This window comes from Artibeus jamaicensis, unplaced genomic scaffold, assembly GCF_021234435.1.
Source record: "Artibeus jamaicensis isolate MK-2021 breed Jamaican fruit bat unplaced genomic scaffold, CSHL_Jam_final scaffold_461, whole genome shotgun sequence".
Taxonomy (NCBI): domain Eukaryota; kingdom Metazoa; phylum Chordata; class Mammalia; order Chiroptera; family Phyllostomidae; genus Artibeus; species Artibeus jamaicensis.
In genome coordinates this window covers 9,431,345-9,449,687 of record NW_026522045.1, presented here as the reverse complement: position 1 = coordinate 9,449,687, position 18,343 = coordinate 9,431,345, and the positions used below count along the sequence as shown (strand labels likewise).

The following is an 18,343-nucleotide window of genomic DNA, read 5'->3' as shown; positions in this document are numbered from 1 at the left end:
CTTAAGCTCCCCCTGTCTATTTATTACCTACTACTTACACTTCTTATTCCCTGTACCTTTTCTTCATTCTTCCCCCTCTCCCTCCCCCTCCCCACTGATAACACTCCATGTGATCTCCATTTCTGTGATTCTGTTCCTGTTCTAGTTATTTGCTTAGTTTCTTTTGGGGGTTTAGGTTCAGTTGTTGATAGTTGTAAGTTTGTTGTCATCTTACTGTTCACATTTTTCATCTTCTTCTTTTTCTTAGATAAGTCCCTTTAACATTTTATATAATAAGAGCTTAGTGATGATGAACTCTTTTAACTGGACCTTATCTGGGAAGCACTTTATCTGCCCTTCCATTCTAAATGATACCTTTGCTGGATAGAGTAATCTTGGATGTAGGTCCTTGCTTTTTGTGACTTCAAATACTGCTTTCTAGCCGCTTCTTGCCTGTAAAGTTTCTTTTGAGAAATCAGCTGATAGTATTATGGGAACTCCTTTGTAGGTAACTGCCTCTTTTTCCTCTTTCTGCTGTTAAGATGCTCTCCTTACCTCTAACATTGGGTAATATAATTATGATGTGCCTTGGTGTGTGCTTCCTTGGGTCCAGCTTCTTTGGGACTCTCTGAGCTTCCTGGACTTCCTGGACATCTATTTCCTTTGCCAGATTGGGGAAGTTCTCTTTCATTATTTTTTCAAATAAGTTTTCATTTTCTTGCTCCTCCTCTTCTCCTTGCAGCACCCTTATGATCAGGATGCTGGAACATTTAAAGCTGCCCCAGAGGTTCCTAAGCCTCTCCTAATTTTTTTGTCTTCTTGTTTCTTCATTCTGTTCTGGTTGAATGTTTACTTCTTCCTTCTGCTCCAAACCACTTATTTGAGTCCCAGATTCCTTCTTATCACTCTTGGTTCCCTGTACATTATAAAGACTCCATATTATATGGAGCCTTTTAGTAGTATTTTTGTAACTTCTTGTGAATCTTTTATTACTCAAAATAAAAAATTTAGCCCTGACTGGTGTAGCTCAGTGGATTGAGTGTGAGTCTGTGAACCACATGATCGCGGTTCGTTTCCCAGTCAGGGCACATACTTGGGTTGCATGCCAGTTTCCAGCAGGGGACACAAGAGAGGCAACCATACATTGATATTTCTTTCCCTCTCTTCTTCCCTTCCCCTCTAAAGATAAATAAAATCTTTAAATTTTTTTTAAAATAAACCATTTATACAGCAAATAGCTCAGAAACAAGAATATGGAAACTGCCCTGGCTGGTGTGATCCTGTGGATTGAGTGCTGGCCTGTGAACCGAAGGGTCGCTGGTTCGATTCCCAGTTAGGGCACATGCCTGGGGTGTGGGCCAGGTCCCCAGTGGAGGGCACGTAAAAGGCAACCACACATTGATGTTTCTCTCCCTCCCTTCCTCTCTTTCTAAAAATAAATAAATAAATTCTTTTAAAAAAAAGAATGTGGAAGCTAAAGCCCAGGAAGTAAATAAAATGTTTTCTTATAATAGCCTATAAAATATGCCAGTTTCATGAAGGGATAGTTTTCAAATAGGGAAAGTTTATATAGGCCAGTGATATATAATACCAAGGACCTTAATCTGTAGCAAGGACCAAAACATGTGCTTAAAAATATTAGAGCCACATGGTTAAAAAGAAAAAAAAATCTGCCTATGTTCTCCTCTAGGACTTTTATGGTGTTGCAACTTCTATTTAAGTCTTTTATCCATCTTGAGTTTACTTTTGTATATGGTATAAGTTAGTGATCAAGTTTTAATAAATAGAAATTTTAAAAATAAGAAAAAAAACCAAAATTTTACCCTTTGTGGCAATATGGATGGACCTGGAGAATATTATGCTAAGTGAAATAAACCAGTCAGAGAAGGATAAGTACCCTATGATTTCACTCATATGTGGAATCTAATGAACAAACTGAACTAACAGGCAAGAGAAAGACAGACTCATAGATAGAGGGTAGGCTGACAGCTATTAAGAGGAGGAATGTTGCTGGGGTTGTGGAGGGATTGAGCAAAAAGAAAAAAAGAAAATTAATGGACACAGATAATGGTGTGGTGATTCTAGGGGGTAAGGGAGTGGGTGGAGGTGTTAACAGGGTATAGAGAGGATAAAAGTGATGAGAAATTTTTTTCATTAATTTAAATTAAACAGAAAAATTATATATTTGAGCCAATGATTAAGACATGTCATTTTAAGAAGGCAACTGGCAATTGTGAAGTACTTGCAAAATGCCACATAAACAAATCATATCTGCACATAATGAAAAATCAGTTGTGAAGGGTCTTTGGGCCAGTTGTTTAAACTTTAGTAATTGATGAGAATGGAGAAGTTTCATTCTGGATAACCCAGAACGTATTCCTGTGACTGTCACACAGTTAATTGATTTGCATAACCCTGTGTGGAGTATCCTGAAGTTTGTTTCACTATAGAATATATTTATTTCCAGTTGTGCTATAGAAAAATATTTGCACTGGGTAAAATATTCAGTGATAATTAGAAAGGAGAAAATAGGAAATTACCTCCCTCTGCACTGTCAAAAATGATAAACATTAGCCACATAAAGATACTTACATGTAAAATAATTTAAATGAAATACAATTAAAATTTTAGTTCCTAGACACATCTCAAGTGCACAGTGTGGCCAGGGGCTGCCATACTAGAACAGCATAGATATAGAACTTTTCCATCATCACAAAATGCTCTATTGGACAAAATTCTTTTAGAACATGAAAAACATGTCATTTCTCCAAAATTACAGGCAGAATTATAGCCCAAATAGCTCTGAAATAAATTAGTATTGCATTATCTGAGGTTTGCATTTATACATAATTTTATCTTTGGAAATATTGAGCACTATGTTGTAGTAATTAAATGCTAGGTAGGGCTTTGGGGTAAAGTAGTCATCCATTTCCAGTTTAGCTCCGATTTGTACTAAATTGTGTGAACTTACACATGTTCCTTCGCTTCTCTGTACCTGTATTCTCATTTTTTAAAAGGTGAGGACTTGGGGGATAATAGTGCCTACCTCACAAGGTTCTTGTGAAGGATTAAATAAGATAGCCCAACATCTGATACATGTGATCTATAAATGTTAGCCATTCTTAGAATTATTCTGCTAAGTTGTGAAAACAAACATGGCTTGTTCTATGACCTAGAACCTAGGTAACCAGTAGAAAAGACAATAGAGAACATTCAATCACATAAGCAACAATGGAGTCAGTCTCTCACAGCACCACCCCTGCCCCCTGCCACCTCTGACTCTTGATAGATGAAATGGCAACCACGCTGTTCCTCCCAAACTTAAGGCTAGAGACAAAAAAGAAGGCTAGACTTTAGAGTTCTATTTGTCTTGTAGTTTTCAAAAAGTCAAGAGGTACCTCACCCGTGAACTTAAGGAACTCAGAACTGAAAGTTAACTATAGTATCATATCAAATAAAAAAGCATGACACACTGTCTATAACAAGTCACTCAGTAGGCAAGGCCTTTGGAGCTGTTTTTACAGCTATTTCTAATAATCAAATTTAATCTCTTCACATAAAATTATGGTGAAATGTTACTAAGCAAGATCCTTTGTGAATACCACATAACAGGCCTGTTGTACCTCTGTAATCAACTGGATAAATATTTATTGAACACCTACTACAAACAGGACACTTTTTGTCTACACCAATCATCAGCAAACCACATTTGACAGGTCAAATTAAATCCATTTTGGTTTTGTGGGGTTTTTTGCATGGTAAGTAAGGTAGGAATGACTTTTACACTTTTAAATTGTTAGAACTGCCCTCAAACACTGAGTGTCTCTGAAAATTAGCTTTTGCTGCAGACATGATGTTTCTTAATTAATTCAACCTAAAATTACAAGTCAAAATAGCACTTATATGTGAAATGTATACAATGGGAAAGAGATTTCAACAACTAGCATTGTTTGAATCACAAGTGATGACAACATACTTTATACATTTCCTATGTTGTCACAAGTCAAAGCAACAAAACGAAAATGAAATTTCACTTCACACCCACTAAAATGGCTATAACTAAAAAGATAAACATTAATAAGTGTTGGTAGAGATGTAGGAAAATTCAAACTGTCATACACTGCTGGTGGGATGGGAGAATGATACAGTCTCTTTGGTAAGGAATCTGGCAGTTCCTCACAAAGTTAAACACAGAGTTACTATATAGCCAAGCGATTCCACTTCTAGATATGTATCAAGAGAAATGAAAACATATGTCTGACAAAAACTTGTACATGAAGGTTTACACAAGCATTATTCATAGTAAATAAAAGGTAGAAACCATCCAAATCTCCATCAACTGATGAATGGATAAATAAAATGTAGTATAGCCCTGGCTGGTGTAGCTCAGTGGATTGAGCACGGGCCGGTGAACCAGAGGATCGGGTTTGATTCCCAGTCAGGGCACATGCCTGGGTTGTGGGCCAGTTCCCAGCAGGGGACTCATGAGAGGCAACCATACATTGATATTTCTCTCCTTCTCTCCTTCCCTTCCCCTCTAAAGATAAATAAATAAAATCTTTTAAAAATTGTAGGATAGCTACACAATGGAATAATATTCAGCCATAAAAGGTAACGAAGTATTGATACATACTAAATTTTGGATAAACTTCAAAAACAATACACTAATTGAAAGAAGCCAAACACAAAAGAGCACGTATTATATCGTTCAATTTATCTTAAAGCTAAGAAAAATGAAAACCCATAGAGACAGAAGATAGAAGAGTGGTTGTCTCGGGTTGGGAGTGAAAATGGGAAGTGACTGAAAACAGGCATGAGGTTTCTTTCTGGGGTGATAGAAATGTTTTAAATAACACAACTCTAAAACATACTAATAATCATTAAATTGCACACCTGTAAAAAGTATATACCAAAAGCATGGTTCATAGAACAAAAAATAATAAATTGGGCCCCAAAGAAATTCAAAGCTCCTGCATTTCAAAAGATACCACTAAGAAAATGAAAAAACAAGCAACCCACTGGGAGAAAATAGCCACATTTCATATACCTGACAGGGACTTATACCCAGAATACATAAATAATTCTTACAGCTCAACAATAAAAAGACGATAAAGGCAACAACTCAATTTAAAAATAGAAAAAATATATAAACAAATCCTGCACTGAAGACATACAAATGGCTAATAAGCACACAAAAGATGCTCATTATCATTAGTCATTACAGAAATACAAATTATAACCACGATGAGATATCATTTCATATACATTTATAATGGCTATAATAAAAAGACAGATGATTAGAAATGCTGGTGAGGATCTGGAGAAACAGACACCCTCACACTTTGCTGGGGGAAATGCAAGATCGTGGTGCCATTTTGGAAAAGTTTTGCAGCTTCTTAAAAAGTTAAACATCAATTTGCCACATGATTCAGTAACTCCAGCCTTAGGCATACATCAAAGAGAAATGAAAACTTATGTCCACACAAAGACTTGCACACGAATGCAAGCACTATTCACAAGAGCCAAAAATTGGAAACAAGCTGCATGCCTACCCACTAGTGATTGAGTAAACAGACAAAATGTATTATATCCCTAAAATGGAATACTATTTCCAATAAAAAGCAATGAAGTATCAAAAATATCATGCTAATTGAAGAAAGCTACACAAAAAGACCAAATATTGTATGATTTCATTTATACGAAATGTTCAGAATAGGCCAATTCATAGGGGCAGAAAGTAGATTAATGGTTACCTGGGGCTGGTCGTGAGAATGAGGATTAATTATAAATGAGCATGAGCAACCTTATTGTGGGAGATGAAAATGTTCTAAACCTGATTATAGTGATGGCTGAACCACTCGGTAAAGTTAGTAAAAATCACTTAATTAAACACTTGAAATGGATGAATTTTATAATATATAAAATATATCTCAATAAATCTGTTAAAATAGGAAAAGAATAGTAGGGAAAACTGGTTGAGAAGTAAACAGGAATTCCACACTCTTTGCCACTTTTCTACAAATCTAAAGTTATTCTGAAATAAAAATCTACTTAAAATTAACAATGTGGTACAGGATTTATATCAGTATATGACAATCCCTGTCTATGTAAAAAGGCATTTAAAAATGAAATAGTTAAGATATCATTACAAATCAGCATAAACAGATAAACATTTGGAACAATTTGATAATATAGAACACTGACTGTGAGCCCCAATTAAACAAAATGTTAGTCCCCCAAAAGAATTCCATTATTCACACTAGTAGTCCTGTATTACCAAAAAATACTCTATTGTTGTTGTTATTATTATATTTTTAAATTCATCAATAAACAGTTGTTGAAACTTTTCTCTCGTTATATAAGCACCTACAAATTATTCAGGATTTTGCCTTTTGGTCCGCAAAGCCTAGAATGTTTACAGAAAGTTTGCCAAACCTTATTCAACACCAAAATGAGGTACATATAACATAGTCTCTTTCCTGAGTGTATTCTTATCGTTAGCTGATTTTGGCATACTGTCCTTCTGGATATGCCCTATAAAAGATAAGCCTTGCATCTCTTCAGTTATGGCACTATTTGGGACTTCCCTAAACAGAAATACTATGAGCTTAATAGTTCTAGAAAAGCCTTGATATCATCGTTATTACAGCAATATTAAAGGACTAACACCATACCACAGCATCAAGATGACCCACATCAACTTGTGTCACCAGGCTATGAACTCACGAAGGGCTCCTATGGCATTACACTCTGCCTTTGGCATCAACCTGGCACATCACCTTACTATGGTGCCATACGCTGTCACTGCTGTGACCCAATTCTGTCCTGATGCCTTTCTGCCGAGAAATGTCAGAATAGTTAGTTAATCCCTATTTCTTTCCACTCCGGTGCTGGCGGTAGGTGCGGGCGGTAGGGAGGGGGAGGGTTGCCACAGCCACCAGTAAGGGCTCAGGAGATAGTATCCAGCTCCTCCTTTTTTTCCTTCCGCCATCAAGTCAGGGCCCCCGTGGGACGTGACCTTTAGGCTCCCATAATTCTCTTGCCACGATTCCACACCCGGTTCGCGTGGACAACTCAATCAATGCCCCACAGCGACCACCCACCCCGGTTCCAAACGAAGCGGGTCCCAGTACCTGACTCCATTCTCCAGCTGTCATCCTGGGCCAATTCCACCGGCCGCTAGACTACTATGGCCGCGAGGGTCCCTGGGACTTGTAGTTCCACGCTGCTGGGGGCAGAGTCAATGTGAGCCGCATGGACGCCTCCCGGAAACTAAGTTCAAACTGCAACTCCCAGACATGCCCTGCGCTGGGGAAAGGAGCAAAGAAACGAGGACTGTCGGTGATTGGTGAAACTCTATTGGTTCTTTTGATTGGCAGTTGGAGCCAGCTATGGGAGGTCGTTGGTCTTCTGGCACTGAGATTCTGGGAAAGCGAAATGGAAGGGTTTGTGTCTAACCTAATGGTCTGCAATCTGGCCTACAGCGGGAAGCTGGACGAGTTGAAAAAGGAGATCCTGGCCGATAAATCCCTGGCTACTAGAACTGACCAGGTAAAGCAGCGTTGGGGCCTTTCCTCATGCGGCAGCGGTGACGTAGACCAACGTGGCTGCCTGGTACGGCCTTAGCCAAGGCCTGTTCCTTGAGGGCCAGATCCCCGCCCCTGTCGCTCCAGAACTGAGAATGGGACGGTCGGAGCTAGTGCTGCAAACCTGAGTTTTTTCGTTTCGTTTCGTTTCGTTTTGTTTTGCCTGGTACTTAGCTCGCTGAATTTTGGGTACTTCTTTGGGTATTAGAGATTGCTGCGTTTCCCAGAAATACCCCATTTTTGAGCTATCCCTGAGGAGGAAAGCTTTTTTTTTTTTTTAAATTTGTGTCTTTTACAAGTGATTTCATTGAATGAAACACGTGTAACTGAACGCCTCTTCTGAGCCAGACAGTTTGCTAAGAGTTGGGGAGACGGTCGAGTGGAAAAAGAAGATATGCATAAAGTAACCCCAAATCATATGTCCGATTACAAATTGTGGTTAAATCAGGAAAGAAGTTTACGTGGTGCTTTCAGGACATGTAAAGGGAGGACCTGCTTTAATCTCCCTGAGAAAAACCGAATTTTATTGAAAAGGATATGCAAAGGAGTCTAGACCTTGCAGGATAAGTGGAATTTCCTTGGAGGATGAAAGGGCATTATAATACGCAGAGGCAGAACATATGTCAATGAACTTTGGGGAGAGTTTTTTTCTGCTCAAAGGACCCTCATGCTTTCACCCTCAGTTTCTAAGAAGATTCATGGTGCCCTTAGTAACCCACCAAGTATTTATAGATTGCCTCTTATTTGATAGGCACCGTGCTAATAAGCAATAGCGATACAGTGTCACATAATTAGAGATATCCATTTTGTGTCTTTGGGAAGAGAATTAGAAGTCAGAAGACTTTTTTTCCTGGAACTTTCCTTAATTGCATAATCTGCAAATGGCCTTACCTTTGCCTAGTTTATCTTCATTATGGTCTAGTAATATTTAATACTTAATGATGTTAAATTATGATCAAATGATACTTCCAACCATTCTTCATCAACCCAATGACATAAAAAGAGGGAAGCTATTCAAGGTCAAGAGACTTAAGAAACATAACCAAATGTAACTTGTGGGCCTTGTATGGATCCTGATTGAAATAAACCAACCGTGAAAAGATAATTGTAGAAATCTGGGTATTAGATGTTATAAAAGTTAGTGTTAATTTATTTTTATTTTTTTAGAGTTAGTGTTAAATTTAATAGGTATAATAATGGTCTCAGCACTATGTAGAAAAGTGTTCTTGTTTTATAGATACTGAAATACTTAGGAATGAAAAGTTATAATATTTAGGGTTTGTTTTTAAAAACTTAAGCAAGCAAAAAATTTGATGAAGCAAATATGGCATAAGGGTCTCTATTATATTCCCTCTATTTTTATATGTTTTGAAATTTCTTGGCATAAAGTTTAAAATAGCATTTTCTTTTATGTAGGGCTAAGAAATACAGCTTATTTTTTTAAGTGATATGTTTTTTAAATGGATATACAGATAATTTCAACTAGTTTTATTAACATTTCTCCCTCTCTAGGATGAAATGTTACATTTGGTCTTTCTAGATACATTTGGTCTTTCTAGAGAATTGAAACAGGAATTTGTCCCAGCTTCACCATTTACTAGCTGTGTGACCTTGGACAAGTTGCTTACCCTGAGGGGTCTTAGTTTACTCATCTGTAAAATGGAGATAATACCCACTGTATAGGGGATTAAGTGAGGAATATATAAAACTAGCACAGTGCCTGACATAAAAGTAGAGAAATAATACAATTATAAGCCGCCAAAGCTCTATTTCTGCCAAAGCATTCAAATCGGTTTCTTACTCTACTGCTTTTATGGCTGTATTCTGTTTAGAATTACTTATATCCATCAATGTATTATCCCCATATTACTAAAACCTTGATCTCTCTTATATTAGTAATAATATGGTTTAAGGTCACCTACCTGAGGATCCAGTGCTCCCCATTTCTTGGTTCCAAATTATAGGTTTGCTGGCCCCAATCTTATTTTTTTCTGCTTTCTTACCTTAGTTCTATTTCTCTTCAAAAATGGTGATCTAATTGTTTCTCTCTTTCCCATGTAGGACAGCAGAACTGCATTGCATTGGGCATGCTCAGCTGGACATACAGAGATTGTTGAATTCTTGCTGCAACTTGGAGTGCCAGTGAATGATAAAGATGATGTGAGTACTAGGCAGATTTGATAAATTCTCAGTTATCTATAAACTCCACATTGGTGTTTACCGAAGCCTGAGTATTAAGCTTACAAACAAAATTGTAACCTTTAGTACTAGGAAATTACAGTATGGCCGTGGTGACCAAGCACAGGACTAATGCTTGTATTATTTTAAAATATTAGTTTTGCCACTAATACCCTATAATTTAAGGTAAATATGCAGAACAAGGCTTATTACAATGTCCTTTTAACAAACTATAGAACTATTTTTTATGTTGGAAATTTGTTTTTGTAATCATAATATTGGCAAAATTATGAGGGCCTAGATATCTTCTTTGTTATATAAATTATTGTAATGGTTTTGTTATATTAGGATAAGAATTGTGAAAAATAAGGATGAAAACTTTTTTTTTTGGCAAAGATTCTTTTTCAAGGATGCTCACTGAAGTAATACTTAATTAGTAAAGGAATAAAAACAATTCAGTGGAGGAACAGTTGGATGCAGTGAGTATATCCATATGATAAAAATAATATGCAACTAGTAAAGTTTATGAATCTAAAGAATGACAAAAATTCTCACAACAAAATGATAAGTGGAAATTATGGAAAGTGCAACTCACAGATCTTTATATCCTCTGATCCCAATCATATTGGGATCACACATTAGAAAACACATTTGAATTAAATTTAAGTATCATTGCCTCTGTGTTATGGGATTATGGGTAGTTTTTCTTTTCTTTGGTATATGTCTGCTTTCCGAATTTTCTACAATGCTTAATGAGGGGAAAAGAAAGAATGTTGTCTTTTTTAAACTCAAAAACAGCTCTTTGTAAACCCTGCATAAATGTTACCATTAATCCCTGTGCCTTTGCCCCCTGGTTTGTGTACTGCCCCATTCTTTTACAGGCTGGTTGGTCTCCTCTTCATATTGCTGCTTCTGCTGGCCGGGATGAGATTGTAAAAGCCCTTCTGGGAAGAGGTGCTCAAGTAAATGCTGTTAATCAGAATGGCTGTACCCCCCTACATTATGCAGCTTCCAAAAACAGGCATGAGGTAGGGTTTTATTCCTAGGTGACTCCTTTCGAATTCTAAACCTGTATGCACACACAAATAGACCTTGGCATGGTTTTCTTCTCCGTCTTTCCAGATTGCTGTCATGTTACTGGAAGGCGGAGCTAATCCAGATGCTAAGGACCATTATGAGGCTACAGCAATGCACCGGGCTGCAGCCAAGGGTAACTTGAAGATGATTCATATCCTTCTGTACTACAAAGCATCCACAAACATCCAAGACACTGAGGGTAACACTCCTCTGTAAGTGACAAGTAGCAGTCATTTGTATTCTATCTGACATTAGCCCTCTTACACTAATTCTTACATCATTTCCTTTTATTATTCTGCTTATAAAGGTAATACATGTATATGTATACTTTTGAAAGTACACAAAAGTATAAAGATAAAAATTTTAAATGCCAATCACCTTGCCAGCCAGAATCAACCACCAATAATATTTTTATGAATATCATCCCAGTCTTTTATGTGTAACTGCATATTTTACTTTTTTTTGTAAAACTGGGATCATACTGTATATGTAGTTTTCTATGTTGTTCTTTCCACCTCATAGAATATCATGAGAATTGTCAAATGTTATGAAGTATTTTTAAAACATTCGAATGGCTATATACAATTCCATTTAATGGATATTCCATAATTTAATTGTTCCTCTGTTACTATATATTTAAGTATTTTTGAATTTTCCACTATTATAAATAATGCTACATTGACCAACTTTCAACAAAAATTTTTGACCATATTGCTGATTATTATCTTAGTCCAGATTGGGTGAACATATAACATACACTTTAAAGCTATTGATGTATGTTGCCCAATTACTCCCAGAGGGGATTATCATTATGCCCTCCAAACAGCAGTTTGAGAGTGCCTATTAGCCTCTCACCAACACCGAAAATATTCTTTTGTTGTACTCAAAATGGTATTTCATATTTGTAATTTACATTTTTTATTATCAGTTAATTTAAACATGTTTAATGCCTACAACTGTAACTTTCTTTTTTTTTTTAATTTCCTTTTGGTGAATTAATTTATTTTTATTGATTTTTAAGCACCCATGACTTGACATAGTAAAAATATTAATCTTCTGCCATGTTAGTTGAAAATATTTTTCCAGTTTGTTTTTTCATCTTGTTTATGACTTTTTTATTTTTATTTTTTATATTTTTTAAGATTTTATTTATTTATCTTTAGAGGGGAAGGGAAGGAGAGAAGGAGAGAAATATCAATGTATGGTTGCCTCTCATGAGTCCCCTGCTGGGAACTGGCCTGCAACCCAGGCATGTGCCCTGACTGGGAATCGAACCTTGATCGTGTGGTTCGCAGGCCCGCGCTCAATCCACTGAGCTACATCAGTCAGGGCCTTGTTTATGACTTTTTTAAAAATAACAGAAGTCAAACTATTGATCTTCCCTCATGACTAGAAAGATTTCCTCACCCTGAAATTAGTTAAATATTTACCTTTATTTTATTGTAGCATGGGTTTTAGTTGAGAGTTATTTTTATTCTTTTTAATTTAAGTCAAACCCATTTGGAACTGATTTATGTGTGTGGCATGAAGCCATCATCTACCTTGATATTTTTCTTACAGTACTTGGCCATTTTTCTTCTTTATTGAAAGGTGACTCTTTTTGAACCAGATATTCTGATTGTACTTTTTTGTCCAAAGTGAGATTCAACATTTTCTAATTTGACTTTAAACCAACTTTTAAAAAAATATTGTTTTCTTAACTCTTAGTTTTAAAAATCTTTTCAGTAGTTCTGAGTGACTCTGTTTAGAAAGACTTGCATATTACTCTTTTCTCCACAACAAGAAAGGAGGTGGCCTGGAAAAATCTAGATGTCAGGCAGTATAGGGTGTTGAAAGAGCCTAGGATGTATAAACTCAGCCACTTACCAACTATATTAAATACTTAAGTGACTTGGAGTAGTTATTTAACCTTCCTGAGGCTTAGTTTACTAATCTATAATATGAGAATAGTAATCCTTTCCTCAGTAGATTGTTGTGAGATAGAAATAAAGTAACATGTAAAGTGTCTAGTACTCTGCCTCACAAACTGTAAGTGCCCAACAAATTTCTCCCCCTCAGTTGTTGCTCAGTCATGTCATCAGAGGCAAGAACCTTAGTATCTGTCACAATTTCAACTATAAAGTGGTGGTAGAAATACCTCGTTACCTTACAAGGTGGATACAAAAATCAAATGAGATAAAATATTTTACACTACTTTTCCAAAATATAAACCATACAAATTCCCATTAGCAAATTATAAATAGAGGCTTTTCTAAATTTAAACTCTGTATTTTTAAAAATTTTATTTAGTTATTTTTCAATTACAGTTTTTTGTCTATTTCTCCCATCCCAGCCCCCCCCATGCTCCCCACCTCCCTCCCATTTCCACCCCCCTTAGTTCTTGTCCCTGCGTCCTTCATATTTGTTCCTCCAAACCCTCCCCTTTTTCCCCCTTAAATTCCCTTACCTCTTTCCTCTGGTCACTCTAAATGATCTCATGTGTTTGGTTTAAATTACTGCTAACCCCAGTAACACAAGGAATTTTTTTCTTAGTTTGGCATTTATTTTTTTAATTACATTTTATTGTTTATTGTATCACATTTGTCCCAGTGTTATCCCCTTGCTCCCCTCCATCCAGCAACTCCTCCTTCGGGCAATCCCCCACATCATTGTTCATGTTCAGGGGTCATGTATATATAAGTTCTTTGGCTACTCCATTTCCTATAGTGTACTTTATATCCCCATGGCTCTTTATCTTTAACCTTTGGCATTTTAATTATGATGTGTCTTGGAGTGGGCCTCTTTGCATGCATCATAATTGGGACTCTCTGATTCCGGAACTTGAATGTCTATTTCCTTCACGAAGTTAGGGAAGTTTTCTTTCATTATTTTTTCAAATAGATTTCCAATTTCTTGCTCTTTCTCTTCATTTTCTGGCACCCCCACGATGTGAATGTTGGAACAGTTGAAGTTTTCCCAGGGGCTGTTGACACTATTCTTGCTTTTTGCATTCTTTTTTGTTGTTGTTCTGATTGGTTGTTTTTTTTTCTTCCTTATGTTTCAAACCATTGCTTTGATTCTTGGCTTCATTCACTCTACTGTTGTTTCCCTGCAAATTGTTTTTTATTTCAGTTGTTAGTGTATCCTTTGTTTCTCTGGATCTTTTTTATGCTGCTGAGGTCCTCACTAATTTCATTGAGCATCATCATAACCACTGTTTTGAACTCTGCACCTGATAGAGATTGTTTATCTCCATTTTGTTTTTCTCTATTTCTGGAGTATTGCTCTCTTTTTTCATTTGGGCCTTGTTTTTTTGTCTCCTGATTTTGGCAGCCTCCCTGTGTTTGTTTCTATGTGTTAGGTAGACCACCTATGACTCCCTGTCTTGGTAGCACAGCCTAATGTATTTTGTGTCCTATAAGGTCCAGTGGCACAGCCTCCCATATCATCCAAGCTGGGTACTCAAGGTGTGCCTTTCATGTGATCTGACTCCACACTCCTCTTATAGTTGAGCCTTGGTTCCTGTTGGCAGGTCAGGGGGAGCGATTTACCCAGGCCAGGGTATACACAAGGATTGGCTGTGGCTACTGACCACCAACCTCTGCCCGCCGTAGAGGATCAGCTGTGCAAGGGCACGGTGATATTGCTGCAGTGTGGTCTGCTGCTGTCCACTGGATGCTCAGGCCTTGGGGTTTCCCAGGTGGTATAGGCCAAGGTCAACTCCCACCTGTGTGTTGCCTGGGGCCACCCTGCCTGAGTTATAGAGAATTCTGAGATAGCTGCTACTTGTTCTGGACTTGGAGATTCCCAGGTGAAGCCAAGCTGTCAATCTAGGCTGGCTGCTGCTAGTGCTGTGCTTGGGGCAACTTCATAAGAGGTATAGGGACTGGGGCCTCACTGAGGCTGGCTGTTGCTGGTTAGAGAGGATTTAGGGAGTTGTGAAGCATGAGCCAAGACCAGCCATTCTTATGGAAAAGCAGCTTGGTTGGGCCTGTAAGTTGAGTGAGACAGAGCTTTGGGGTATCTCCACAGTGGGGCATACAGTGTTAGTCAGGTTGATGGAGTCTCAGATGGGGCAGCCGCCTGCCCTGTGGCTCTGTGGAGTGAGGGTTCACAAAAGGGAAAATGGCCTCTTCCCACCTTTCTGTCTGGGAAAAAGCTGTTCCCCAGCTCTCGTTTTGATGCCAGACACTTCATTTCATCTCTGTATTCCACTAGTGCCTTTTAAGTTGCTACCCCATTGCTGAAGCTCAGAAGGAGTAAGTCTGAGTAGGTAACTCCATGCCTGAGTTCCTTAAGAGGAACTGCTTGGGACTCCAGAAATTTCTTCCACCAACTCAATCTCTACTGGTTTTTGCAGCCTGAAGTTGTGGGGACTTACCTTTCTGGCACTGCAAACTTGGGCTGGAAGGCCTGATGTGGAGCTGGGACTTCTCACTTTAGAGATATCCCTCCCAAATTTTTATCCACCAAATGTACATGTAGTAGAGCCCATTCCACATCTGCACCCCTCGTACCAGTCTGGGTGGATGTGGTTTCTTTAATTCCATAGTTGTCAGACTTCCATTCAAGTTGATTTCTGATAGTTGTGAGTGATGGCTGTTCTTTACTTTAGTTGTAATTTCGATGTGGTGGTGGGAGGAGGCAAGCCATGTTTACTTATTCTGCCATCTTGCCCAGAAATTAGGCTGGCATTTAGATTCTTTCTTTTATTGTGGTAGGACTAGATTATGATTTATGATCTGGTATTATAAGGTTATTTCACTGAATTTTAGCTTATAAACACTGTTCCCCATGCAAATTGATTTTCCTTTCCTGATTAAATAACTTGCCAATATTACACTACCTAATAATATACTCTTTAGGGACCTATCAGGAAATCTTAGCCATTATGTAAAAGTAGTTGTGATTTATTGGTCTTTGTTTCTCAATTTCAGACACTTAGCCTGTGATGAAGAGAGAGTGGAAGAAGCAAAACTGCTGGTGTCCCAGGGAGCAAGTATTTACATTGAGAATAAAGAAGAAAAGACACCCCTGCAAGTGGCCAAAGGTGGTCTGGGTTTAGCACTCAAGGGAATGGTGGAAGGTTAAGCAGCTTGGATTTATTTTTACTTCATATGTTTTGTGGTTGTCTTCAGTGTCCTGGAAACAAATGTACTTGTGCATAAGACATCATCTACTAATATGAAGGTTTTTTCACCTTCAAAGTATTATAAACACTTTGGCTATTGTTTCTGCTGAGATGTTTCTTCTAAGCTTACAATTTGCTTTCCAGGCATTGAATAATGTTGAGATTGTTCTACTACTGTTGAATATAGAATGTTGGTTAATTTTGAATATGTAATTCTGTGGTTATTGTGAGACTTCAGCACTCTCCCATGTACCCTGTGTCCTTCTTTGAGGCAGAACAACCCCATAGCCTCTGGCCAGTTGTTCTGCCAAATGTTTTTAAGTGGATTCTAGAATGTTTCTTCTGTACAATTGAAACACATCCTAACTCATTTTTCAAACTCACTCAGGCCTACACCAAAAATTTCTGTGTTTTCAGCACTATGTTTAATTTATTTTTGTTATAGGAGGAATACTTATATATTTTAGAGGACCATATTTTCAGTTGGAACGTCTGCTCTCCCAAGTTTGTCATTCAAAGCCACTAAAATAGTGACAAATTATAGCTTATGTGCCCATGTATCTTTTTAATGTGCTATTTCCCTCCATAAAAAAGTGTTGTTTTTAAAAAGGAAGTTTTGAAGTACCTATATTGTCATCCTGTATTAAAAAGAATATAAATCTTGTTAACATGCTATGTTACAAAAATGTACTTTGATTTGTATTTCCGAAACTAAAAAAATAAAATGTTGAGAGAATGAATCTGCCAGTTTTTCTTCCAAATCAGTTAAATGCTCACTAAAGCCTTAAAATCCTTCATAAAGATATTTCTCAGTTTTTGGAAGTTCTAAAGCCAATAAAATTAATAAAGCTTGAATGGAAGCTAAAATCTTTAAAAGTAGTAGTCTTATGAATTGCTAATTAAGTGTGGAGCCAAAGGAAATTAATTAATAAGTGTAAAGTTGATCTCATTTTGGAGAAATAATCTTAAAAGATTACTAATCATAAAATCTAATGACTTCCAAGTAACTCTTTATATTATTTTTTTAAATTTGAATTTTGTACTGCAAATAATGCTTAAAGTAAGTGAGCCCACAACTTACATTAATTTAGGGTCAGGGACTTAATGACCAGTAGCTAAAATGAGTTTTGTAAACACAAACTGTGGATTTGCAAACCCTTTCTACATAAATATTTTGAGTGCTAATCTTTACAAATATTAATCACGGAAGCATCTTCTTAATAGAACTAACCTGTGTTTATTGAATGCCAGGGATAGACTTGATAAAGGAAATAATTTCCAATATTTTTTAGCATGATTGAAATTACACTTAATACAACCTGTTAGGACTCAGAGTTTACTCTTCATAAATACTGAATTCATTGTATGAAGTAGAAGAAAACTCATCCTAGTTTAATAAGCAGTGCACATGGTATTACTGACCAATTGTTTATTTTAATTTATTTTTATATTATTAATTATACTATTATAGTTGTCCCAATTTTTTCCCATTTGCCTCTCTGCAGTCAGCACCCTCCACTCCCTGTGACTACCCACACCATTGTTCATGTCAATGGGTCATTCATATACATTCTTTGGCTACTACATTTCCTATACTGTGCTTTATATCCCCGTGGCTTTTCTGTTACCACCTATTTATACTTAATCCCCTCAATTGTTCACCCATTCCCCTATACCCCCTCCCATCTGGCAACCATCAAAAACTTCTCCCTGTCCATGATTCTGTCACTTCTTATTGGCTTAGTTTGTTTTTTAGATTCAGTTGTTGACAGGTATGTATTTATTGCTATTTTATTGTTCATAGTTTTGATCTTCAGTGCCTTTATCATTTCATATAATAATTGTTTGGTAATGATAAACTCCTTTAGTTTTTTCTTGTCTGGGAAGCTCTTTATTTGCCCTTCAATTCTAAATGTTAGCTTTGCTGGGTAGTGCAATCTTGGCTGTAGGTTCCCCATTTTTCATCACTTTGAATACTTCTTGCTAGTCCCTTCTATCCTGCAAAGTTTCTTTTTAGAAATCAGCTGACAATCTTATGGGAACTGCCCTGTTGGTAACTCATTTCTTTTGCTGTTTTTAAGATTCTCTCTTTATCTTTAACCTTTGGCATTTTAATTATGATGTGTCATGGAATGGGCCTGTTTGCATCCATGTTGTTGGCAACTCTGTGCTTTCTGTACTTGCGTGCCTATTTTCCCTCACTGAGTTACAGAAGATTTCTTTTATCATTTTTTCAAATAGATTTCCAATTTCTTGTTCTTTTTCTTCTCCTCCTTGCACCCCTGTGAGCAAATGTTGGAACAGTTGAAGTTTTCCAAGAGGCCACTGACACTATCCTCGTTTTTTGGATTCTGTTTTCTTGTTGTTCTGATTGGTTGTTTTTTGCTTCTTCATGTTCCAAATCATTGATTTG

General features: G+C 37.1%; 2 protein-coding genes across 4 annotated transcripts in view; one reads left to right on the top strand and one right to left on the bottom strand.

Moving 5' to 3' along the window:
- The window catches only part of ATG4A (autophagy related 4A cysteine peptidase), a 60,408-nt gene extending 50,759 nt beyond the window's left edge, over window positions 1-9,649 (bottom strand). For both annotated transcript variants that reach the window (XM_037167103.2, XM_037167102.2), the window contains exons 1-2: window positions 9,569-9,649; window positions 7,113-7,287 (exon numbers count right to left, since the gene is read on the bottom strand). In XM_037167103.2, the coding sequence (XP_037022998.1) occupies window positions 7,113-7,122 (10 nt within the window). In that variant the 5' untranslated portion in view covers window positions 7,123-7,287; window positions 9,569-9,649. The remainder of the gene's footprint in view (window positions 1-7,112; window positions 7,288-9,568) is intronic.
- On the top strand, window positions 7,356-16,670 carry PSMD10 (proteasome 26S subunit, non-ATPase 10). Of its 2 annotated transcripts, none has more exons than XM_037167106.2 (5): window positions 7,356-7,530; window positions 9,627-9,725; window positions 10,625-10,771; window positions 10,866-11,032; window positions 15,737-16,670. In XM_037167106.2, the coding sequence occupies exons 1-5, from the start codon at window positions 7,417-7,419 to the stop codon at window positions 15,888-15,890; spliced, it is 681 nt and encodes a 226-aa protein (XP_037023001.1). In that variant the 5' UTR covers window positions 7,356-7,416; the 3' UTR covers window positions 15,891-16,670. The 2 variants fall into 2 exon arrangements, with proteins under 2 accessions (XP_037023001.1, XP_037023002.1); XM_037167107.2 differs by having other exon boundaries at window positions 7,364-7,530; window positions 10,866-10,953; window positions 15,737-15,822.
- The last annotated feature ends 1,673 nt before the right edge of the window (window positions 16,671-18,343 follow it).